Raw genomic sequence first — 25,709 nt, forward strand, 5'->3', positions numbered from 1 at the left:
GGATGGTCTTGATCTCTTGACCTCATGATCTACCCACCTTGGCCTCCCAAAGTGCTGGGATTATAGGCGTGAGCCACTGTGCCTGGCCCACCAACTGTTGAATGAATAAACAGTCCATTAAATGGAATATTATTCAGCCCCGATACATGCTATAGCATCGAAGAGCCTTGAACACATTATGCTAAGTCAAAAATCACATTATATGATTCTATTTATATGAAATTTCCAGAATAGGCAAATCTATAGAGACAGAAAGGAGATTAGAGGTTGCTTAGGGAGAGGGGGAATACAGGTATAGGAGGAGTAATATTAGAAAGGTTTGGAATTTATTTTTGAGGTGATGAAATGTTCAGAAATTGGTGCCAGTTGCAAATGTCTGAATATAAACACAAGTTGCATACTTTAAATGGATGAATTGTATGGTATGTTAATTCTATTTCAGCAAAGCTGTTTTTAAAGATCAGTTAAAAGAATAGGTTTGTGAGGGAATGGGAGATCAAGCGATGGGCATAGGATTGGCTTGCAGTTTTATATAGAGTGGTCTGAAGATAGTTAAGTAAAGCCTTGAAGGAGGTGAGGAAGTTAGCCGTGCAGACATCTTGGAGAAGAACATTTTCTAGGCAGGGTAATGGCTGGTTCAGAGATCCTAAAGTCAGGAACACTGAGACTACATGTACAGGGGACTGCCAGGAGGTCCATGCAGCTAGAGAGACTCAAAGGAGAGGAGTGGCAGGATGTGAGGTTATGGAGGTAATGGAGCTCTGGATCTCTAAAGTCCTTGTAAGATAGTGTAAGATTGCTGACTTTTCATATACACTCAATATAAGAGGTCTGGCTGGGGTGATGCATTTTTGAGTCTTCAACCTATAGCTGGTATTTATTTTATTTATTTTACTTTATTTTATTTTAAAGCCCTGAGATTAGAGGTAATCACCAGATGAGTGAGAATAGAGAAGAGGACAAGGACCAAGCCCAGAGCTTTCCAAAATTAAGAAGTCAGGGAAAAGAATAAGCAAAGGAGACAGAGGGAAAGATCAGTGATGGAGAAGAGAAAAGAAGAGAAGGTGGTATCCTAGAAGCCCAATGAAGGAGGCATTCAAGGCAGAGCGTGTGGCTGTAGTGGTCAGGAGCTACAGGAACAGCCGGTGCAGTAAGGACCCACAGTTGGCCTTCACAGCATAGGGGTGGGTACTGGATGACCCCTTGAAGAGCAGTTGTTCCATGAGTGGCAAGGCAGAAACCTAGTTGTAGTGAGTTTAAGACAGAATGAGATTGGTCACAATGGCTCGCACCTGTAATACCAGCATTTTGGGAGGCCAAGGTGGGTGGATTGCTTGAGCCCAGCCTGGACAACATGGCAAAACCCCGACTTTACAAAAAAAAAAAAAATACAAAAAATTAGCCAGGCCTGGTGATCCCCACCTGTAGCCCTAGTTACTTGGGAGGCTGAGGTGGGAGGATTGCTTGAGCCCAGGAGGTGGAGGTTGCAGTGAGCTAAGATCATGTCACTGTACTCCAGCCTGGTGACAGAATGAGACCCTGTCTCAAAGAAAGAGAGAGAGACAGAGAAAGAAAAAGAAAGAAAGAAAGGAAAGAGAGAAACTGGAGACAGCATGGGCAACCCTTCTGTGGAATTTTTGCTACAGGAGGAATGAAGAACTAAGGCAGTAAGTGATGTGAGGGAAGTTTGGTTAGAAGCCACCTTTTTCTTTTCTACGTTAAAAGAAATTATGTTTGTATACTGGTGGAATGGCCCATTAGAGAGGGAGAAATGATGGTGTTGAGCTGGACAAGGATGGTGGGGCTATGCCACGGGTGGAGGAACTGACCAGATGCGAGTATAAGATGGTTCACCTGTGGCCAGAAGGCAGAGCGTGTAGTTGCAACTGTTGGTAGGCGGAGAGATGCCACAGGAGCTTTGGGGAGGTCAGCGCTGTTGCTGGTATTTCTGATTGTTCACTGAAGAAAATCTCAATTCTGTTTCTTTATCTGAAAAAACTAAGAATCTGAAACATCTCCCCCTTCCACCCAGAATAAAGTTTTTTGGCAAATATTTTCAATTTTTAAGTCACTTTTTTCTTCCTAGGTTATCCTCAGGAAAGGCCAGAAAGCTGTCTAATGCTGTCAGGTCAACTGCTGTCCTGAAAGTGCTATCCTTGTGAAAAGCAGTTTCATTGGAGATATAAAATACATATGCCACCCTTTCCTTCATGGTATTTAGGAGTCTAAAGTAAAATCTTTTCTGTATTACATACTCTAGCCACTTTGCTGTTATTGGTTGTAGTTTGTTTCTACTCACTGTATCTGCAGTTTCTGCCTCGGGAGTCCCAGCCCTAATGGAGGCTTTGCCCAATACATTTCTAAGGAAAATCTCACTGGGTTTAAATAAGCCTAAAGAAGGGGGTTGAGCACCATTTAAATAAGTGAAGATGCAAGATGACATTTCTTGAGACTCAATTTGCTTATTCCATAGGAGGGAGGAGGGTGGAATTGTTGAGAAGTACACAATTTTTTTATGAAACATTGTGAATTTAAAATATATTTATATTAATATTGTCTGTAGGTCCTTTCCAGTCTCAGAAAAAGAACTTATTCCACAAAATTGTCAGCAAATATAAGCACAAAAAGGAGAAGCCCAATGTTCCGGAAAAAGGTATTGGTGCCCTCCATCCTCCATGAAGGGTTCTTGGTCACCTCCATTGTGATTCATCTTTGAGTAATGCTTCCATGCACTGCGTTTGCCTTGTCCACCCCTGTGCTTGCTTCAATGCCATCAGCTCTTGACGCGGGTGTTTTCATTCTTTCTGGACTCTGCAGCTAATTGCAAATCTCCTTCACTTGGATTCCTATTCAAATCCATATTTGTCTCTATTTTCAGAGCCCCATATGAATCCTAAAATTGCTTCTTCTCATCTGTATTTGGTGCGTTTTGCAATTCAGTCTTCTTGACCACTTATCCATTTATTTTCTTTGACTATTCTTGGTTTTCACATGTTTGGCAGCCCTTCATACCATGACCACATTTTCCTACTTCATGAAATCTTAAGAGTTTCTTATTCATGTGAAAGTGCCACCGTTTCTGTACTTCCTCTGACACTTGAGGATTCTTGTGGACCGTTTTCTCTACTCTTAAGTTGTAACCTGACTCTTTTTCCCCCCTTCTCGTTTGCCAGGCTCTTCTTCCAACCTCATTCAGTCACATGCCTGTTATTTGAAAAGGCAGTAGAGACTGATTGCACTCTGTCCCCTCTTTACTCGGAACGTCTGTCTCATTGGTATGATCTTGATGAGCCTTTAAACCTCTGCAGGGCTCATCTTAAGATCTCTTTCTTCCCACAGTGCAGGACTCCTTTTCTTATTTCACATAAAAGATAAATCTTCTCATCTGGCTCAGTGCAGCCAAGTATTCTGTAGGTCAGGTTTTCTTTAGCATCTCCCTGCATGTTAGTGTCATGAGTGCCATAAACCAACTCATCCAGCGCCCATTTGCATCCTACTTGCATGGCCAGATGTGAAGCATTCCGTGTTTCTTGAATGAGGCTTTAAATGCAGCTGTCTCCTGTGTGTAGACATGTGTGCCTGTATGTTCCTGTGTGTAACCTTTTACTTAATTTGGGCTTTCTTTTCACTTCCACTTCAGCTTCTTAGTTTTGTTTTGTATATTGATATTATTTTTTCTTCTGCTTCCAGGAAAGAAACACTATAGGTGAAAACATCAGCTTTTTTCATTCTCTTTTACTGATCTTCAGATTACTTTGATTAAAGTTACAGAAATAATCCAACACTATACTTCGTAAAAGACAAAAATTTTATTTTTAATCCATTTTCTGTACAGCCTCATTATTTTAGTTGGCAAATACAATTTTAAGAATTAAGTAATTGAAATAAAATTCAGCTTCATTTGTGTGATGTTTCGAAAGTTAGTTTGTATATCATCTTGTTTTTGTAGTGTGGGTATCTACTAATAATAGAGTTTCACTTTTCTCTCCTTTTCTGTCATTGTTTTTAGGAAGTGGGGATAAATGGTCAAACAAGCAACTCTTCTTGGATGCCATTCACCCTACAGAAGGTAAGACAAGCAATGTTATTTAATTTCAGACAATCGGAGCTGGAAATGACATAAGTTGTATAGGTTTTGAAAAGGTATAATTTATATAGGTTCAACCAACAACATTAGACTTCTGTGTTCATAATTAAGTTATTTTTAATTTTCACATCAAAACTGCTGTCTGGGGGACTCCTGCCAAGGATCAGACAATATGTCATGTGGTGTTTAATCTGTTAAAGGGCAATTTGTAACCTTTGAATCACATTAACCAGAGATTAGAGTTTTTCATAGCTAAATATATTCAGCATTGCAGTTCATGTTGCAGGCAGATGCTTATGCCCAGTAGGAGTTGGAATAACAACTTGGTTGGCTGGGCATGGGCAGGCCTGCAGGAGTAACTTCTGACCTGGATGTTTTCCTAGCCTATTAAAAGTGAAACACCCCAGCAAGGCACAGTGGCTTACGCCTGTAATCCTAGTACCTCAAGAGGCCGAGGTGAGCAGATCATGAGGTCAGGAGTTCGAGACTAACCTGAGCAACATGGTGAAACCCCATCTCTACTAAAAATACAAAAATTAGTTGGCTGTGGTGGCGTGTGCCTATAATCCCAGCTACTCAGGAGGCTGAGGCAGGAGAATCACTTGAACCCAGGAGGCGGAAGTTTCAGTGAGCCAAGATCGTACCACTGTACTCCAGCCTGGGCAACAACAACAACAAAAGAACAGAACACCCCGAGGCTTATGGGTAGCCGAAGAAAAATCCAATATTAGCTAGTCATGTTATAGGTCCTAGGTACAGATTTGATTTTGAAATTTCTCATGGCCATATTTATTTGTGACTTTATATAATTACTGTTAAACATTGAGCCCTTAGGTGAAGCCTAATTTCTTCAATGGTTAAGAGGCCACCTCTCCCTTCTTCCTATTGATTATTTGCTTTTCATTGCAGATATTTTAAAAGAGCTGACGTTTTTGTAGTGCTTAATTAGGAGTCACTTCATTTGAAAACTAGAAGGGATTTTAGAGATCATTTGTTTCGATTCACTTATATCCAGAAATGGGAACTTCATGACCTAGTCCACATCTTTTGACTCTCAAATATGCTATCATTCCTTTACTGAAAATGAGAAAAAAATAAAATGCACAATTGACTTAAGTCACTTATCAGAAATATTCATGTTTTTAAGAGAGCTAGCAAAAATGGTCAACTTTGAGTTCATGTTAAACATAAGTCTTTCTGATTTATTAGGCATCATTTACATGAGCCACATCAGCTTCCGTGTCATTTTACTTTTACAGAAAACTTCAGCACTACATCTGTTATCTCACTTGCTAATTCACATTCACAACCTCTATGGAATATTCTGCTTCAGTGCTGGCAAAACAAAATATGAATTGTGCCGTTCACAGCATTAAATCCTAACATCCTTAAATTGATACATTAGCTCTTGTATATTTTAAAAATATATTCCATGTAGTTTTTATAAATGTAAGGCGCTGATGAACTAGCAGAAGAGTTTGAAGGACATTTAGGACCACTTTACTCTTTACTTAAAATGATACTGTTCTAAGTACTTTGTTCTGTTGTTTTAAACACTGAAAACCCTACAGAGGTACCAGAGCAAGTGCAGTGTGGTAGAAAGAGCACTTACCTGGGCACTAGGAAATCTGGGTTCTAGTCTCAGACCTGCTACTCATCAGCATTTTTCAGTAGGACAAATTGTTTAACCCCACTAGGATTACTCTCCACATTGGTATTAAGTACGTATATAATTTGTGTGTTTAGAGATTGGGTGAATGATGAGATGTAGTAGTACACAGACTGTAAATTCTATTTCCCCTCTAACACTTGATAATGATTTTATTGCTCTGTTATCTTGAGTAAGTATTGTGATACTAGAAGTACTATATTCTGTAGCCCTAATTTTCTGCTTTTGGGGGCAGAAAAGTAAATCACTTTTGAGTCTTATCGGCAGTCCCGGGCTTTAGTAGAAATACAGTTATTATTGGTGGTATTTAATTATATTTATTATTAATGTATATGAAACAACTTTTGGAGAATATGCACTGAAAAATGCATGTCCATTATTTAGTGTAGAGTACAAACTCATTTTATTTGGCCAGGAAAAACAGGAATCAATTTGAGCATCAGAAATTACTAGTAATTTAAAGTAACCATTTTTGTTTTTTTATTTTCTTACTATCTCCAACATTTACTTGTTTGTGTAGTGACTATGTGCTTTGTGACTTTTCTAGGCCTTTACTCCTTTCTCTCATCTATGACTATATCGTTGCTTATTGAAACTTCACCTTGGAGAGGGTATAAATACATGACACAAAACATAACAATAGTATAGAATAATTTTAACATGTGTAAGGTTAAAATTCTGCTCAAATGTTAGGCAGGAATTGTTTGTAGCTGATGTCTTTAATAGAAATATTGAGTCAACTGACGCTATGTAACTGTTCAGCTATTCTGACTTCTGCTAAAGTAGATGACTTCAAGTTCACTATGTTTTCTTTATACCATCCTGTGTACAGTCACCTTGCAATCTTTTTTTCAAAATATCAGAAATATTTAGATGCTTAGTAATATGTTTAAATGCTAAGTTTATAATGTGTCTTAAGCGCTGGGCTTTTACAACTCAAAATTGTTAAACCACTTTCTGAAATTTCGGTATATATGTATTAAAAAAAATTGTCCACAGCCTGGAATTAAAGGTGGGATTTTCAAATAAACCAAGAACACCTACCTGCTACCTCTGCCACTGTGTTTATCTTTCCACCTAGTTATGGTGTCATGTGCTCATGTTTTAAGCTGGAAGTTTCTAATTGCAGTAATAATGATGATGATAACTAATACTTACTCCCACTTTATAGTTTAAGGAGGCTTTCATATATATATTTTTTTATTTCATCTTAACAGCATTCCCAGTGAGTTAAGGAGGGTTTATGAGCCCCGAATTCATGGTAAGGAATTATGACCCGAGCAACACAAGCAGACAGGGAAGAAACCATGTCTCCATTTAAGTACATAGGCTACTACATTTTCCGTTCTTCGTATTTGTAGACTTTTAACCCTCGTTTGGTTCAGATATTGAAAATATAAATGGTATTTCACAAGGGAAAAAAAAACTTAGGACTAAGAATCTCTGTTAAAATTTGCTTCTTTGCAATGTATAAATCTCATTACAGGCAAGAAAATTCTGGTTTATAGTTAAATTTTCACACACGATCCACAGTGCCCAGTGTAACTCGATCTTTCTTAAGTTTGAAATAGTTGCTATATAACTTCAGCAAAGTCTCCCAGGATGTTGGATAAGGCTCATTCATTTCTTTTTCCTGTGTTCTATTCAGCATCTGACTACCGTTTCAGCTCATGGGAGACCTACCAAAGGCAATTAGATTCCAGATCTGGCTATAATAATTTCAGTGCAAGTTTGAAACCCCAGTTGGAATGTGAATTCATGACTCTGGAGCAATCTAGTGGCCTCGTGGGGTACAATACAAGAGCAATGCTGCTTTCCCAGAAAACCTACTCCACATTTTGGGATCAGAGTTTGGAAAACAAGATGATCTCTTATTGCTACATTCCTGATGTGGCTCCAGGAGTGAGCTTGCATTGTCACTCTCAGATGATACGTACCAAGTGTGTTATGGTTATTGTTTTGTGTACAAAAACTAGCCCTGTGGACTTGTTCTAAAGTGCTCGGGTAGTTTTGTGTGCTCAATTAAAAGCCGGAAAAGAAATGACTAGTTTGTTTTGGAGCCACAAAGCCTTTCTTTTCTTACATTTCCATTAGGTTGGGGGTTGTCGGGGGGAACTGGCTTGCTATCTTTGTACTCAGCTTTTGTGCTTGTTTCCCTCTCAGAACTGTTTTCATCTCATGTCCCTCACCACCAAGCTTTGGTTTGCTTTGCCAGTGTCGTTGGACTCAGATCTACTGTTTTGTTCCAGAAAACTGCTTCTTGGACACAGTCCCATCTGCCTTCCCTAATTCTTCTGTCTTAGAGGAAGGGTCTCCCTGAGGGCTGTTCCTGAAGGCTGTCCTCAGTCTAAACTACCAAACAAGACAGTATGTGCTGGGGTTAACCCTTGGGAACTTATGAGAACTTCCGACATAGTCTCTTTTTTTTTTTTTTGCCTCTTTCACTTGGTTTGTAGTCTGATTCACTCCTTTACTTTCCTCCAATATACTAACCCTTGGGACTTGAGTATTGCTGGCCTGCTTTGGGCCCCCAGACTCTTTGCCTGCTGGTTTCCAAGCTTTCCCTAGTCCCAGGCTGGTTTTAGGCAGAAAATGTACCTCCATTTGCAATCAACCCTTTTGCAGCTGTGCCTTACGCTTCTTACTGTGTTTTTACCAATTCATCTGGAACAAACTAGAAAAGGAACAACCATTAAGTAGAAATGAAACCATTTGAAGGCTCACCAAACAAACAAAAACAGTGCTAGTCACGGGAGTACCGTTTCCCAGCCTGTGACTCTGGAGCTGACTGGTAGCTTCTTGTTGTTGCCTCTGGCCAGATCTCTGATTGTAGCCTATGTAGCAAAATTATTTTAGGGCTAGATGGCTCCTTTAAAGCTAATGTAGTCCAACCTCCATCTCTGGATGAAGAAACAGAGGCTCATAGTCAGTCGGACTGCAGTTAGTAAATTTAAAAGTCAGGAGTAGAATTCTGGTCTCTCTGTGACTGTTACTTCCGTTACCCCATGGTCTCTGTGTGAAAAGTAAGTCATCTTTCCCAACCGACTTGGCCTTTTTCTGGTATCCGTGCCTTTTAGTTTACCTCCTTGGTTCTTCTTTCTGCAGGCAGTTCTGATGTAAGATATGATGCACCTTTCCATCTTTGGAACCCCACTATATACCCTTATTTCTACATGTTCTATACTTTCCTGGGAAGGGGAAGTAGAAAAGGGAAGAGGTTAATGTTCTTTCTGGAATGTCCATCCACAATGTAGTGATTCTATTGGAGAGGTGAACAAGACTCCTGTAATCAGAAGGGACAGCTGATGGATCTGGATAAGAAATTAGAAATCTTGAAGCTTGTGAATGTGCAATAGATGTTATTTAATGCTCATTGTAAATTCAGATTTTGGGCTTCTTTATACTTAAAGGAGGCTTTGAATTTTAAGGCTAAAATAGAATCGTGCAACTTCTTTGGAGTGTTTCTAAGCAAATTATTTTTTATTTTGCTGGAAACTTTTATTGAAGTTTAAACTAAAAAAAAAAAATCTTAAAATATGTACCACCACTGGCCTATGTTAAGCTAAATATCAAAGTATAAATATTCTAAGACTAAGTATCATAACTGAATAAATTAATTCACCATCGAGGTAGATCTGTTTGACCTAGGAATAGATCTGCAATCTAAAAGGAGTATTTTTTTTGACTTTTGATTACTTACTTGAAAAGGTGTTTGGGAGCATTGCCAAGTAGTTTTTTAAAACAACTGTTATCTTAAGCCTGTCTCCACACAGCCATCTGTTATGCAATATTGAGGTAAGGCCAAACCACAAATGATGGTGTGATTTCTGCTTTACATACTTTCTTTTGATGTAATTGAAATTATTTCCCACTTGTTTAGGAATGTGAAGTCTGGAATCAGCCCTTCTTTTGAAACATATTTTAAAGACAAGGTGTCATGATTTCCAGGACAAAAAAAAATCTTACTAATTCATAGCCTACTTTCTTGAGGATGTACCTAAATCCATTAAACACCTAGATTAAACATTTTAAATGAGGGCTGTGGAAGTGTTTATACCAACAAGTTCATATTTTCACACCCTGAGTCATTCCTGCTCTAGTTTTTTTCCTCTTACTTTAGTTTTTCTTCCAAATATATATATACACACATATATATGCATGTGTATATATATATGGCTTTATTGCCAATATCTACCTTCAGATATGCCTCCTCTAGATTTAGCTTGCTTAGGGCTTGTCATGTCTGACATTAGTTTTCTGACCCACATTCTCCTTTTCTTTGTCAAAAATGACTTCTGTGTCTATCCTAAGAAATTGGATAGTTACAAATTATGAAAGTGCTTCTTTTCTCTGCTTAAAAGCCCTTGGGTCACTGGAATTTCTTTAAAGTCCCAATCATAAAACTCAACTATGTTATACCCCTAAACACTTACTAAACTCACAGCTACACATCTTTTCTTACTTTTAAGTTCAGGTCAGGAGGGGGCAAACTGCCAAGAACATGAGTATATAAGAAAAGACACAAGCATCCCCAGTCTATGTAAACCAGGAGAAGTCTGTGGTACAGGTGTCTTCCTCGCTCTTGACAGAGTGACTCAGAATATAGGAGTGTGCTGTCAAATGATTTATTGGGGTTACAATTAGAATACCTAAAACTAGCCCCTCCACGAGCCAGGATGACATGTGGGACTTCATTAAATTATCTAAGTGTGTTCCTTGTTTTAGAATTCAGTGAATGAAAGAGAGTTTCTTTCCTTGGCATGCTGGCTTCAAAAATATTTGTCCTGTCCTTACTGCACAGTCAATCTACATGAAACAAAGTCAGGCCTCAATTTCTTTTCTGATCAATTCAACCTGGTGCTTGGAAGCAAATGTCCCAACCAAAAATATAAATTTAAGAAGTACATATTTAATTTTAATGTCCTCTGAAGAAAGAAATTTCTTTCACCAGCCTCTCCAGGCCAACTGGCCAAAAGGATCTCTCAGATAGGGACCCTGATCACAACTAGGACTTGGGGTCTGTGAGGACATAATTTACTCAGATTTACCTAAATTATCGTCCCCACCAATGTGCAACATCCAAAGACTTAGAAAATGTAAAAAAGAGGGGGTATCTTAATTCACTGCATTTAATTTATCAAAGCAAATATCAATTGGTAGCAAACAAGTTATGGGCAATGTTTTATTTCATTTTTTCCATCAGTACTTTGAAAACTTGAGTGTAAATTCTCCATTCAGATGGGTCAGAAACTTAGACATGTTTCCTTCTAAGAGCAATGTTGGTGCCTTCTGTTTTTGTGCATAACTATGCATGGTATTTCCTATTTCAGCCATATTTCCAGAAGACAGAAACACCACGGAGCCTGTTCATAAGGTTAAAAATATCCCATCCATTTTCAACACTCCAGAGCCAACAACAATGCAAGAACCTTTGGTGGGCAGCCAAAAGAGAAAAGCAAGGAAAACCAAGATTACACACCTTGTCAGGACAGCAGATGGCCGGGTATCACCAGCAGGAGGTACTTTGGGTAAGAAGAGAGAGCTTTAGACCAGAGGCGTCCAATTTTTTGGCTTCCCTGGGCCACATTGGAAGAAGAATTGTCTTGGGCCACAAATAAAATACACTAACAATAGCCAATGAGCTACACAAACAAACGAACAAAAAACAGGTCAGGCGCGGTGGCTCACGCCTGTAATCCCAACACTTTGGGAGGCCGAGGCGGGTGGATCACGAGGTCAGGAGATCAAGACTATACTAGCTAACACGGTGAAACCCCATCTCTACTAAAAATACGAAAAATTAGCTGGGTGTGGTTACAGTGAGCTGAGATCGCACCACTGCACTCCAGCCTGGGCGACAGAGTGAGACTCTGTCTCAAAACAACAACAACAACAACAACAACAAAAAACGTGAAAAAATCTCAGAATGTTTTAAGAAAGTTTACAAATTTGTGTTGGGCTGCATTCAAAGCTGTCCCAGGCCACATGCAGCCTTCAGGCCATGGGTTGGACAAGCCTGCTTTAGGTAGAGATAACCAGAGCAAGCAGGTGACCACCATGTCAGCAAATGACTGTAAGCAACTGTGGTTCCTGCTGAAAAATGAGTCTATTCTGCACCTTTCTATAGACCTCCAAACATGTTTTATTCCATGTTTAAAACATAGCTAGTTTTCCAAGAGCATATCTGAATTCCTAGAAAAGAAAGGTAGTTTTTAGGACTGTCATCTTCCCTTTATCTTTCTCAATGTGCACAAAGCAGTCTTAATTCCAGGAGATCCTAGACTTTTAAAGATACTAGATGAATCAGTATTTCACCATAATCTGCTATTCGGGTCACTACAAGCCAGATTACCAGGCATTCAAACCAGTAGATTAAGTTTAAGATGCATCCAACATCCACTTCCTATATAACTGGTTCAGACCATGCAGGGAGCCTGAGAATGCTTCTGGATTTCTTGAGTTTTCTGATTTAATTCAACCAACTGGTGAATTTCTCCATTCTCAATCATGGCCTGTGGTCTGTTTGCTGTTCCTGGTAGCATCTTTGGCAGTAGAATGACATGACCTGAGGAGCCCAAGGTAAGGGGTGTGGCCAATGAATGATACTGAGACCCCCCCGCAGCCCCAAAATCTTGGAGTGCTATACCAGCTAGGTACTAGTGGCCTTGGCTGTTGCCTTTCTGCCTCTCAGTACTTCCAGTTTTATTTTATGTGATTTGGGTTAATCTAGGTGTTAATAGAGGTGAACTGTTTGCTTAGAGGACAGTTCATGAATCCTATGCACTTTTTTGTGTTTTGAATATATAGATTGTTAGAAACAGAGTAGATTAAAGGCCCTGATTTTGCCCTGTCATATAAGAGAAAAAAATCAAAGAGGTGGAATTTTTTGTTTGAGTACATTCAATACAATAGAAGTAGAATGAGGACTAAAACCTACATGTCCTGATGTTTAGCCCAGCAGGCCCCTCCCTCCTTTTCTGTCCAATCTGAGTTCTGTTTTGTGACTTTCATTTTGTAGATTGTTATATCCTCATTTGTTTCACTTGGAGGAGGAGTGAAAAAATATGAGAAACACTCCCATTTACATAGAAAAGTATCATACCACTTTTGTGTCCTAATAGATTAGATAATATTTAAAGCTTTTATCGGTCATTTTCTATATTTACAATTTTTTTAAACTATGATAAAAATTTCCCTTCTCTATAATGGCTACATAATAAAGAGAGTATACTCATTTGTAGCAGGCATCCTTGCACAACATTTCATCCACTTCTTTGTAAATACCAGAGGGTTTTGTCTTCTCTCCAGTAGATCTTTAAGCAAAATAACAACTTGGGCTCTCATTAGAACTGGTTAATGTGATGTATAGGCCATCCTAAGTGTCGGTATCACAGCATACCCAATGTCCAGGTTGCCATAGTAGGGCATGCTACAGGTTCATGAGAAATGTTTAGTCAGTTGGGTTTTTAAGGGCTGTTTTACAGCATCTACAGGCCCCTCTACAGAAGTCCCTTGGGTTTTATTTTAGTGAGGCTCATTTTTCCTTCTCACTCCAAGGCTGACCCATTCTTTGACCTCAGATAAAACACAGCTTCTCTTCAGCTCAGCCTCAGGGCACAGTGCCGTCCATAGTTGCAATTGAGCTTAATAAAAGAGCTTTGTTACCGAGGAGAAGAGATTCTGTAAAAGCCTTAATATTCGACGGATAGCAAAAGTGAACAGTAGAGAACGTTAGCTCTTTTCACGTTGACCGGCATAGCGTTTTCTGTGTCTCTTCTCTGGAGAGAACAGAGTGATCCTCTCATGATGGATTTCTCTTTTGTTACAGATGACAAACCAAAGGAACAACTGCAGAGGAGTCTCCCTAAAGCAACTGAGACAGACTGCAATGACGAATCCTCACATAACACCGAGGTCGAGGAGACGCGGAGCAGTACTCCAGAAATGCCTGCCGTGTCTGCGTTCTTTAGCCTCGCTGCACTGGCTGAAGTGGCAGCCATGGAAAATGTGCACAGGTTAGTCGTGGAACATGGAAGGAGAAAGCAACATGGAAACCAGATCAACCTCTTTGATGTGGTTTGCGACATTTTTTACAGGGCATTGGGGTTCAAACTTGGTTCAAGAGCACTACTGGTTATATGAGGTATTACCAAAGTATATATGCTAATTAGCAGTGTGGGAATATAGTCTGCCAAGTATTTTATTTTGAATATATTATCCTGTGGCTAAACTTCATTTCCATAAAAAGCCTGAGAGCAGGGAAGCAGTATTATCTGACCAGTGAGCTTTGGAGTCTCATTGCAGACTGAGGTTTGATTACTAGCTCCATCACCTGCAAACCAAAAGATCTTGACCAAGATTATTAACCTCTCTACGCTTGTTTTTTTCCTCTAAAAAAGCAGGGGCAGGTGGCACACATTTCATAGAGATACTATGTGGGGTAACTCAAGCATCCCAGTGCTGGTGTGTGGAATGCCCCTTATTGGTGATGGTGTTGGTGCCATCACCAGCCATCAGAAGACAGTGCAGTTCAGGGGAAAGAGCATCTTGGGATCTGACTCATGGCAGCCAGAGGCCTGGATTTTTCCTCAACTCTTCTGTGATTTCCTACAAAGTAACTTTTTTCTCTGGACTTTAGTTTCTCACTTTACATTGAGCATAATGATATCCCCAAAGAATTACGAAGTTGTAAGCATCAGACGAGATCATAGATTTGAAAACCTTTTGAACTCAGCGAAGCCCCACAGAAAGTATATTAAGTTCTAAGTGTATAATTGGGTATTCTGCTACTTAATGGATCCTTTGGGAAGGCAAAAAAGCCTATTGTAAATTCAGGTATTTTATATTCCTATTCAAAGTGGATTACCCATGGATGAGCTGCTTTCTTAGACTTTCAGTCTTCAGTACAAAAGAGCTCGCAACCCAGTGCAGCTGGTGTAGCCAGCTGTAGGCCCCACGCTCCTTTTTCACATCCAGATAAACCTGGAGTCCCTGACGTGAGCTTGGTTTGCTTCTTGCTATTTATCTGTCATATTACAGTTTGAGTACTTCCTCGCAAATAGCCTCTAGATATTTCCAAGAAGTCAAATTCCTTTTTATGTGTACACTGCAAGTTCCTAATAGCAAGTGAATGCTGACAGACATTGTTAAAATACACTAAGGTCTCTGAGGGAGACAATGCACAGATACTTCTCCACTCGTGGAGTTGTACAGTCAAGAATAGAGGACAGGCCAGGCTTGGTGGCTCACGCCTGTAAATTCCAGCACTTTAGGACGCCGTGGCGGGTGGATCACCTGAGGTCAGGAGTTCAAGACCAGCCTGACCAACATGGAGAAACCCCGTCTCTACTAAAAATACAAAACAATTAGCCAGGCGTGGTGGTGCATGCCTGTAATCCCAGCTACTTGGGAGGCTGAGGCAGAATTGCTTGAACCTGGGAGGCAGAGGTTGTGGTGAGCCGAGATCATGCCATTGCACTCCAGCCTGGGCAAAAAGAGCAAAACACGTGTCTAAAAAAAAGAAAAAAAAAAATTGAGGACAAACACATACACATTCAGTGAGAACTTAAAATATCTGCCTGAATGTTATTAAGTGTCTCTGTGAATTGTGGAAATAAGAGGAAATCTTTAAGAATTGAGAGGGGGATAATAATTCAGGGGTAGGAAAAGGCTACCACATAAGCATCTTGGCTGCTACCTGCATTCTAAACATGGTCACACCATTGCTCTGTTAACCAGCCCTCCATGTTTCCCAATTTGCATTAGCAGAAAGCCACAGCAAACCCTTCCAATCCCATTGTCCCCACCCTCCACACTCTCTACCCTGCAGTTATGTGGAATCACTTACCCCTTTCCAGAGACGCCAAGCTCTTGCCTTGTATATCCTCTGATCAAGTCAACTGCTCTCCTCCTCCCCACCCTAGTCCCCGGTCCTCTTCTCTCAGTCCTCCTGATGCCCTAGGCTGTGTGTTTCTTGTTGCTCCTGCGTGCTGTACTCACACCTCTCTCAGACCACATTGGGATGTATTGATTTGTCGATGCTTCTGTCTACTTTCAGTATGTTTTGAAAGCAAAACAGTGGTTTTATTCTCTGTGTTACCAGCTTGCTGAGTTCCTGTTACAACAATTGATAAGTGAACAAATGAGTGGGCGAATGAATAAATGAGATAGTCTCTGAAGTATGACTGCCTAAGTTAGATAGCAGGTATAGAAAAATAATGTGAGTAAAGGTTCTTTCTATTTTTTTTAACCTTCCATTAGAAAGAACAGTAATGATTACTAGAATTTTACCATCAGCCTAATAAATGGTTAGTGTTCTTAATAGCTAGAAGGACACATCACCCTGGAGAGTCTTAGCTGTAACTTGAGCCCTTACCTGTTAAAGCAGATCTACCCACCAGGCTTCTACCTGTAGGCTTACTGTAATTGAACCTGGGTTGCATACCAATGAATTAAGCATTACTTCAGCATCAACTCGGTTCATAGTTTAAAGGGTGGCCCATGGAGTTAGGGGTGGAAATATATTACCTGCACTCGTGCCGTGAAAAAATCTAACATTAGGTTCAGAAACCTAACTTAGACAGTTTTACAAAATGCACAAAATAGAGAATTGGAGCAAACCTTTGTGAAGAGACCAGTTTATTTACTAGAAGTTAAATTAGCCCTCCCAAGTGGGCCTTTTCATTTCCATTTTAATGACTGTTAATTAACTTGCCAAGAGCACACAGCCAATTTGTGCCCAAGTCAAGATTTGAACTCCATATCTCGTGTACTGCTAAAGGAAAGCTTCAGTCATGTCAGAGAAAATCGTGAAGAATCTCACCTGACCCTTCCTCTGGGAGCTGGAATCATCAGTTGCAGCACATTGTCCTGTCCCACTGTGATTCTGACTTCTTTCCTTTTTCCATTGATTTAGCTGGGCTTTCATCCCAATTTCTCTCTCCTTCTTGCCATCTTTTTTTACATTGCACTTTTCATCTTTTACTTTTGTTTCTTTTCCTTTTTTAATACTTATTAAAATTCTTTTGGATCTTTTAATATCTTAAAAGTAAAAAGTAGCATTTTAATTTCATCTTTCTTGAACAAAGAGCTGAACATATTGAACAGGTGGTATCTATAACATCCACATGTGAATAGCTTAATCCAGAGGTTTGATTCTAAAATGTTTTGCCTTTCTAAAATCCTAAATATCTTGGGCTATTAAGTGATCATTTCATTCTGAAACCCCCAAATGTTGTCATTTGTCTACATTATTTTTCTTTTTTGTGCATCAAGAGAAACTTGAGTATAGTTATAGAGCAGGTATAAGCTAAATCTTGAAATAGCTCCTTTTGTTCTGTGTACTCTAAAGAAGATACGATATTGAAAGGTCAACCCAATGAAAACATTGGTGATACAGCACACATTTTCAGTGCAGTGCTGTGCACTACAGACCATTGTAGGTTACAGAGCAGCGAGTGTGCATTTTCTAGGATTGGTAGGCCTGTTGGAAAATGTCAAGGAAGTGCCCAGTCCTCTCTTTTTAGAATGAGAAGCTCTGTAGAAATTACCAAGAATTTTGGACAGTTTTCTCATAACCATGAAGTAAATTGTATTTTTACTACTAATTATACAAAAGCTGAATGAAAAATCAGCTATATTTGGCATAGGTTCTATCCAAATGATGGAAATTTCCATGAATTTTCTAGTCCTGTCTGGAGTTCTCCCTCCATGTGTGTTGATTTTGGCCCAGCTAGGGTAGATTTTGTTAAAATCTAAAATCCAGCATCAGTACTTGTTTTCTTCCTCTAAACACTCTCTGTCCATGTGCATGTGAGTTCAGAGAGTTTTATTGTTTATTGTTTCTTCATTAATTTTTTTTTTTTTTGGAGTCACAGTCCATCTCTGTTTCTCTTCCAGACTCATTGCTTTTATTATCACTAAATTACCTGAAGGTTACCAATTACTATAGGAGAACTTTCCCTTCAGGCAAGTCAAGAAAAGGAATGTGTCATTTTTAATATCAATGGATCAACAGGGAAGTTATTGTCCCAGAACCCCAGTCCTTGATTGAAATTTTCCCACTTCTTAAAGAGTTGCCCCAAATCGGTTGGTACTTAAAATATCATCTCTTCCAAATGGAAGTGGTTAGTTGTTTGAGGTCAGAGGGTATGCTGTTGAGTTGTATGAGGGGAATTCAGATATGAAATCTTGGGAAGGGAGACAGAATGGGAAGGAGGAAGGGGAAAAAAAATAAGGAAAGGGACAGAAAAGAAAAAACTCTAAAGCAAAAACAGTTTTCATCAAATGACGTAAGTAACAGCAGTAACTGTTAAACAAGATATTGGAACATATCTGTTATTCATTGTCCTCTCCTGTCTCTAATAACATATGCTGAATAGTGACTGTTTTCTTCCTTTTATTTTACAGAGGTCAGAGGTCAACTCCGCTCACCCATGATGGACAGCCAAAAGAAATGCCACAGGCTCCTGTACTTATTTCCTGCGCTGACCAGTGAAGCGCCCTTTCATTGTAAAACATTGTGCTTTACCTACTATCCTAGCCTTGTCTTTACCGAGGGATGCTAGTGAGTCCAAGTGGTGGAAAATATAGACTGCAAACAAGTGCTTGTTGCCCCACATGGCCCAGATTCACTTGAAGCAGAAGTTAGCATCCTGGGCCACTTTATTCTCTCACAACCCAGAATATTTGAGGGTAAGGTTATCTGTCTGATATTGAGCAGAAACAGAATGGTCCTGGAGCTTTGCTTTCCATTGAAGGCTTTTGACGGTAATAGGTGGTAGAACTTGGTAAAAGGCTGCCTTTACTGTAGCTCATCCAGCATCTCTTTTACCAACCAGAGAGTATGAAACTAGTTTCATATATTACCTAGTTATTCTTTCAAAACAAAACAAAACAAAAAAACAAAAACTGACGCACTGCACTAGTTATTATTAGATATTCTTAGTCTTTTTTGTACATGGAGATTTAAGTTCTAAGATGGTTTATATAATAGGTTATACCTACATTTATATTGTAGAATAAATATTAAAAAGCCTGTTCCAGAGACTCCCAAGCAGCCTGGGCAGGCAGATGTACCATTGTTAGTGGTGTATGCTCGGCCTCGTGGTCCATATATTCTGCACTTTTATATTTGCCACCAGAATGGTAGTTTGCTGGCAAAAAAAAAAAAAAGAGAGAGAGAGAGAGAGAGAGAGAAAATTACAACTCTTACAATCTGAATTTTTTTCTTAGCCTTGAGTGACCAAGAAGAATTTGCTTGAGGCAAATTGTGGCAAATATTTTCCCAGACAGGGGAAGAGTCCTGCAGATTACAGATTACTGATGTTTTCATGCCTTGAGGATTCTTTTATTTTTACACAGGGGTCTAGGTGACCAATGGATTGTTCATACAAACAAAAAAAAAAGACAAAAATATTATTCAGAAGTGACCTTAGTATTACTTCACTATTCTAAACACATTGAAGACACTTACTTCATGTGGACTTGGAACTACAGACCTTTTACATCCATCACAGATTGACTGGACGGGTTGCAATTGCTATGCACAGCCTAATTGGCACTGCAGGTTTTTAGAGCCATTTTGAGTTTGTGTTGTTTAGGAGGTATTGAGTCAATGATGAGGGAGGTATGCCTGACCAGAGTGGGACTCTCAGTCATAGATCCACCTGCAAGTCTCTGTTTTGTTTTTGTGTTTTGTTGCTTTTGAACATAAAACCAACGATACATACGCCAGCGCCAAGTGGATTAACTGGCTTAGAACATTCAACATATTGACTTAACCACCTGATGTTCACAGTGTCTTGTTTCCTAGCAACAGATGCAAAGTGATAAATCAAAATTAGTCTGAGGCTACAGATTTTACAGGGTATTTGTTCTATAGCACAAAGTATTTCCCCACTCTTGCGTCACAGCACAAACTACCAAATTTTAATTATTGGATTCCAGCAATAATTTTTGATGGTTTTCATACTGGCGGAATTTTGACAGTGCTAGTTCGAGTTTGAAGCTTTTGAATTAGATCTCTAAATGGTGACAGTTTACATGGTTTTATCTAGCTTTCTTATTTATACTTGACTGAATTGTAATGATTTTTTTTCTAATTGTAATTTGACTTAATAGCCATACAAAAAATGACTCTATTCATACTAGGTTTAGCTTCTCATGGTTGTAGATATTACTTCAGTTCCGGTGCTGGAAAATATGTACAACATACTAACAGGATTGAAAAAATATATAGAGGTTTTTCTTCTTTTTTTTTTTCCAAAGCAGGTAAAGAGGATAGCAAAGCACCGGAATGATTACTCAAAAATGGATATTCCTGGTGGGGATGGAGGAAGAAGGAATTAGTAAAAGGTTAATCAGAAGTTACAGCTTAACTGCATTCATGTAGGAATAAATCAAGTGAGCAGTTCCAGACTTTAGCATAATATTTTTACTATGATACTGTTTTGTTAATATTTTCTAAATTTCAAAACAAAAAGTGAATGTTGGAAATTGCTGGGTCCCGATGTTGGTGGCTGTTGGAGTTTTGGACCACTCGCTAGCAGTGATTTGAAGATTATAATTAGCTAAAATCCAAAACAAAAAACCAACAACAAAAATTGTATGGTGCAGAACATGCACCTTGACAATGGTACTAACTTGTTATTCTATAGAACACGTTAGAATAGATCTATTTTTGCCAGAGCACCCTCCTTCAGTCCTCCAATTACATTTCACTAGAGTTCCTTAAGAGACTGCTGTATATTCATGGGACCTTTTTTAAAAAAAAAAAAAGCAAAACAAAAGATTACTTTTTTTCTATGTGATTAATATCTTACTTGATCTGCTTTTCCTAAACCTCAGTGGCTTTTCCCTTAGGCAGGGTTGGGGGTGGGAGGGCAACTTACTGGAGATGACTGTTTTCAGATACTTTAAAACAAACCTTTTTGTAGAAATGCTTAATTTTTAAGCGGTTAGGCACTGAGAGTAGCAGAAATCCTGCAAAGCTTTATAGTTCCTTAGACTCACCTTGTCGATTCTCTGAGTAAAGTCTTGATTTCAGTAATTGTGCTTCTCGTGCCCTGAATCTGCTGGAGAGGAGTGTTGTTATTTTCTGGTAACAACATTTGTTAGCACAAATATTTCAGACCAATATGTAGTGCTCTCCTCCCCACCCCTTGTTATCATTTTCATTTCATTTCTCTCGTTCTTCTTTATTTTGGAAAATCATATTGCTATAGTGTGTACTTTAATCTGCCAGCAGATACCATCTACACTAACATTTGTCCTACAGCATCCTCAAGAGAAAAAGTTGTTGCACCTTATATATATCTCAAGCAAACCAAAATATGACGCTCTTCTGCTTTGTTTTATTCTAAATTGTTGTATCATATCTTTCTGAAACCATTCTGAATTTAGTTGAAATTATCAATATTTATGCTTTTAACCTTAATTTCTGGATTCAAGCCTGTATATAAATCTTTTGAAAAAAAAAAAAAATTGTCCTAGCCCTTCTCTGCGATGCTGGAAGTAGAAGATTTCGTCTCAGATGGAGACGCAGTACTGTTCCAGTTTTCTTTAGCCTTTTATTTATTTAGTTATTCTGGGTATTTCCTATGTAATTTTGAAGTGTGTAGAGTATATTATAGTAACTGAAACTGCAGCTCTAAGAAGCTGAGTGAAAGAAAAAATACTGTAAGACATCCTGAAAGTTTTTATTTGTTTGGGTACTGTATATGAGATCAGGAAAAAGAAAAATGTCCCACAGCCACATTGGAAATACAGGTTCCTGTCCCCAAATTAGGTTAGTTCCCAGATTTTAGATCAAAACTGTTAATTCATTAAAACCCCTTTTAAAAGATAAATTCTACTGTTGTAATTCCAATAGTCATTTTCCCCACAAATATCAGAAATGTATTTATTTAATTCTGTCAGATGAGCTTTCTCCCGATGCCATGTCCCAAAGCATGTTAAAATAATTCCAACGTTAGCAGTGTGATTATACTCCCTGCCACCAAAATTGCTGGAGAAACAAAATAATGATGGAACACTATGAACAAAAAGGAGCATCTGAACTGGTCTGGTTATTTAGAATCCAATGTGTTCAAATCCTTTTGTTTTCTTATTAAGTCAGATGCTACTGTAAGTCAGATAAAATTTTGTTTGCACTCTGCAGTCTTTGGCTCAATGTATGGAAATGTTTGCACCTATGTAAAGTCTCAAGCTAATTACAAATTGCTACAGAACAGGAGTAAGCTGAAAACTGAATGCCATGTTTTGTTTATAAGGTGGGGAGGGGAGGGGAAATACCAAAAAGCTCTGTTCCAAGTTTGGCATTTGACATTAATGTGAAGCAGTGGGACCATGCTGCCTGCTAAACTACTGTATGAATTGTAAGTGTTCTGAAGACGAGCAGCTGGAGGCTGGAGGATGGCATTCCACACAGCAAAGGAGAAGCACCACCACTTCGTCTGGGAAAAGGAAGGAAATCGCAGGAGGCCTGGATCCATCATTTGTAAAGGGGATGTTGCGGGGTGTGATGCTGTTGAGGAGATTCACTTTCAATTGCACTGCTCCACAGAGCCCTCATGTAAGGCCAATCCTAATGGGCTACCTCGGCTTTAAAAGTTCATTTCAGTAAGTCCTGTTTCAAAAGTTTGTCTTTTTTTGCTTCTACCTTCAGTGCCACTATTTTCCACTGCAGTGTTTTGACTTCACAAACCGCCTCCTCCAGAGAGAACAATGTATTGCTGAAAATGGGCAGTAGAAGCAAATGCGATTGTTACATTTGACCTATAAAGTATTCAGAGTGACTGCTAGGTAGAAATTAAAACTTAGCTTTCCCAAATAGCTCCTTATTTTGCACCTTATAAAAAGTATACTAATTGTTAATTAGATGTTGCTTTTGCTTATACAAGCATTCCCAAAGAACTAGATTTGGATTTTGTTTTGAGTTTTGGATTTTTAAAAATTATCTGATTTAGATTGACTAACAGCATACTTACAATTTGAAAAGAAGCTGTTGTTCAGTTCATCTTACCAGATGTGTCTGGCGAAGTATTCAGGGTTTGATGGACTGCTTTACTTTCGTTTGGAAGTGATAGCTAAGTTTATTATACTCTATATTAAACAACTTTGTTCATTTCACTGAGGACCTTATCTTCCCTATATTTCAGAACAAAGAAGCAACAAGCATGAATAAAAAGGCAAATGTATTTGACTTCCTCATAATCCCCATCTATATGTGCTACCCTTTCCTTCAAATATATAAATGTGCATCTTTTTTAAAAAACAAAACAGAGGTTCCTCTTCTGGCCAAATTTGATCTATGGTGGTATGATTTATACTATTAAATTGAGAGAGGAAACCTTGTGGTTGAAAGATCTGTGGCCGCTGTTTTCTTTTTGCAATCAGCGGTCAAAACTGATCATGCCCTTAAATCGATTTTTATGCACAGAACTGGTTATTGTGAACATTACTACTCCCTCCAAAGATTTCCTGATAACTTGGGCCAGAGCTGGTTACTGAGTAACAAGGATCTAATTCAATGCCTCAAAACTCTTCCACCCACAATGCAAATCTTACCTCACAAGCTCTAACCTAAATCATAGAGACATGCATGTTCATGCATTAACACTGATTTCGCCCTGTGGCCCACCAGATGGGTGGGCTCACGTCCCCTGACTCCTCACATGAGTGCCTCAGCTCTAAGAGCCGTGGATCGGGGGGTAGGGAAGGTTTGCCATCTGGAGCTCAGCAACTGGCTCAGCAATGTTTTTTCCATTTCATTAGCACTAAACAAGTCTCTTGCTCTCAGGAATTTGTCAGAAAAAGAATAAAGTCACCTGAGACTCCACATACCAGATTATAAACTCTTCTCATAGGTTTGAATTGCTTACTCACATGTCATAAATTAACCACAGCTTCATTTGACCACCAGGTCTAAAGTCTGTTGACAGTTTCAGCATGACTGAATCGCTCATTTTTTTTTTTTTTTTTTTTTTGCTTTCAGAAATTGGCTTGGTTCTCTTTAGAGTTGGTGTAAACATGCCATGTAATAAATGATTTCCACTTAATGGTACAACAGAATTATTGCTTTCTTAGATGTATGTGTAGTAAAAGTCAATATACACATTTATATAATTTCTTTCTTCAAAATCTTATACCTAATTTGATATTTCTAAAAATTGCACATGTAAGTCATGTGTATAACATGCTAAAGTACTTTAACTGTGATCTTAAAACTGAATAAAAATATTTAATAAAACTTTGAAATATTTTAAAGATATTATTCAAATATATTTCTTTATGTTCACACTACTGGCCATAGAGTATGTGCCTTTAATGTACCATTTTCACTAAAAACAGTAGGAAAAATATTAATAAAAGTAAGATATTTCCACTATTTTAGAACATCGAATGATGTGTCCCCCTAAACTGTGTTTGCCTGTGATTTGCCATTGTCTGGACAGCCTTGGTTGCTTTTGCCAAAAGTGTAGGGTGGTGACCAGCCCAGCAGAAGAGGATATGCTTCGATATGCCACTTGGGATGGACGCTTCTGGGGTGCCCTCCTGGGACAAGTGATCAGAACACACCATCTTTCCCTCAACTAGGACAAAACTGTGGAAGCGATTTCATTAAGAGTGTTACCGAAGTATAAACTCACACCTCAGATTTGCTGAATACAGTGTTTCTAAGTTTTTTTTTTTTTTTAATCCTTTGGAAACAATACGCATGCATGCACACAGTATAAATTATCAACAAATAGGCTTTGCATTCAGACAGTTCTTCTACCCATGTACCATTGGGTTTTTTTTAACCTCCCTGATTCAGATGTATTGATAGTGATGATACCTCCTCATACCATTGCTGTGGGGAAGGAAAGAGAGTATATATGAAAATACTGTCATAGGGCCTGTAGCATAAATGCCCATTAAATGGTAATTATTGATTGTATTGTTTTAATTCCAACTCTAAGCATTTTTTAAGTACATTCAAAAGATACGATGAGTATAACTATTCAAGATAAACTTTGATGCTGTAGAGATAAGCTGTTTCAGGAGATTTGATGGTATGGAAAACTCAGAATAGGTAAAAATTTGCACCCATTAACTCATAACTTATATGTAGCACTATGTAAGATTTTTCTATAAAATTAGCCTGTCTATTGAATTATACGAGATACTCCAGCACACCTCCTTTCCATTGCTGAGAATAAGGCATGTGTGTGTGTGTGTGTGTGTGTGTGTGAGAGAGAGAGAGAGAGAGAGAGACAGACAGGGAACATGGGGACCATACCAAAGAGTAAAATTCTGTTAGGAAAAAAAGTGATAGGATATACATAAGTGTAGTTTTATGGTCCTATGTGTATTACACAATTGCACCCATCCTTTTGAGTAGAACGTAAAACCTATTGCAAGGAAAAACAAAAGTGGTTCTAATCAACAGTCAGCTAAAACTAATAATACTCCATTTCATACATATTTTAAAAGGATTTATACTAAAGATAAAATTATGGATCATAGTTTATAACCTTTTTACCTTTTTGAAATTATAGGAATTTTCAAATACAGTATATGCAAAAGTAGAGAGGTATTTTGAACTCCATATACACATAATCTAGCTTCAACAAATAACATTTTCCAACCTTTTATCTGTCTGTTTTTTCCTCCACCTCTGTTTTTTCCCTTTTACCTACCCCAGAAGATAGGCATATCCCAGAAATATTTCATCTGAGAAAATTATCAGAGAAGCCTTTAAAAGGGAATCTTCTGGTACGCACAGATTTTAATTTTTTAAATATTTTCTCCTCATGATTCCAAAAATGTAGTCTAAAGCATAAAGGAACCCATGAACCCAGATTACAGAAGTGCTGAAGTGAAAGTCATCTGGAATTAGAAGACACTGTTTGGATTTGCTCTCTCTGTATTTACCCTTTTTTTGATCCACGGTGTCCAGAGAGACTTTTA

General features: G+C 38.6%; 1 protein-coding gene across 4 annotated transcripts in view; it reads left to right on the plus strand.

Annotated features, from left to right (window-relative positions):
* BBX (bobby sox homolog (Drosophila)) overlaps positions 1 to 24,027 on the plus strand; it is a 273,989-nt gene extending 249,962 nt beyond the window's left edge. For 2 of the 4 annotated variants that reach the window (XM_011932734.1, XM_011932736.1), the window contains 5 exons: positions 2,564 to 2,653; positions 4,010 to 4,069; positions 11,087 to 11,284; positions 13,585 to 13,771; positions 18,165 to 24,027. In XM_011932734.1, the coding sequence (XP_011788124.1) occupies positions 2,564 to 2,653; positions 4,010 to 4,069; positions 11,087 to 11,284; positions 13,585 to 13,771; positions 18,165 to 18,252 (623 nt within the window). In that variant the 3' untranslated portion in view covers positions 18,253 to 24,027. The remainder of the gene's footprint in view (positions 1 to 2,563; positions 2,654 to 4,009; positions 4,070 to 11,086; positions 11,285 to 13,584; positions 13,772 to 18,164) is intronic. The other 2 variants (XM_011932733.1, XM_011932735.1) reach the window with 2 other exon arrangements.
* Positions 24,028 to 25,709: the final 1,682 nt, after the last annotated feature.

The sequence above is a fragment of the Colobus angolensis genome, unplaced genomic scaffold (genome assembly GCF_000951035.1).
Source record: "Colobus angolensis palliatus isolate OR3802 unplaced genomic scaffold, Cang.pa_1.0 Scaffold98, whole genome shotgun sequence".
NCBI lineage: Eukaryota > Metazoa > Chordata > Mammalia > Primates > Cercopithecidae > Colobus > Colobus angolensis.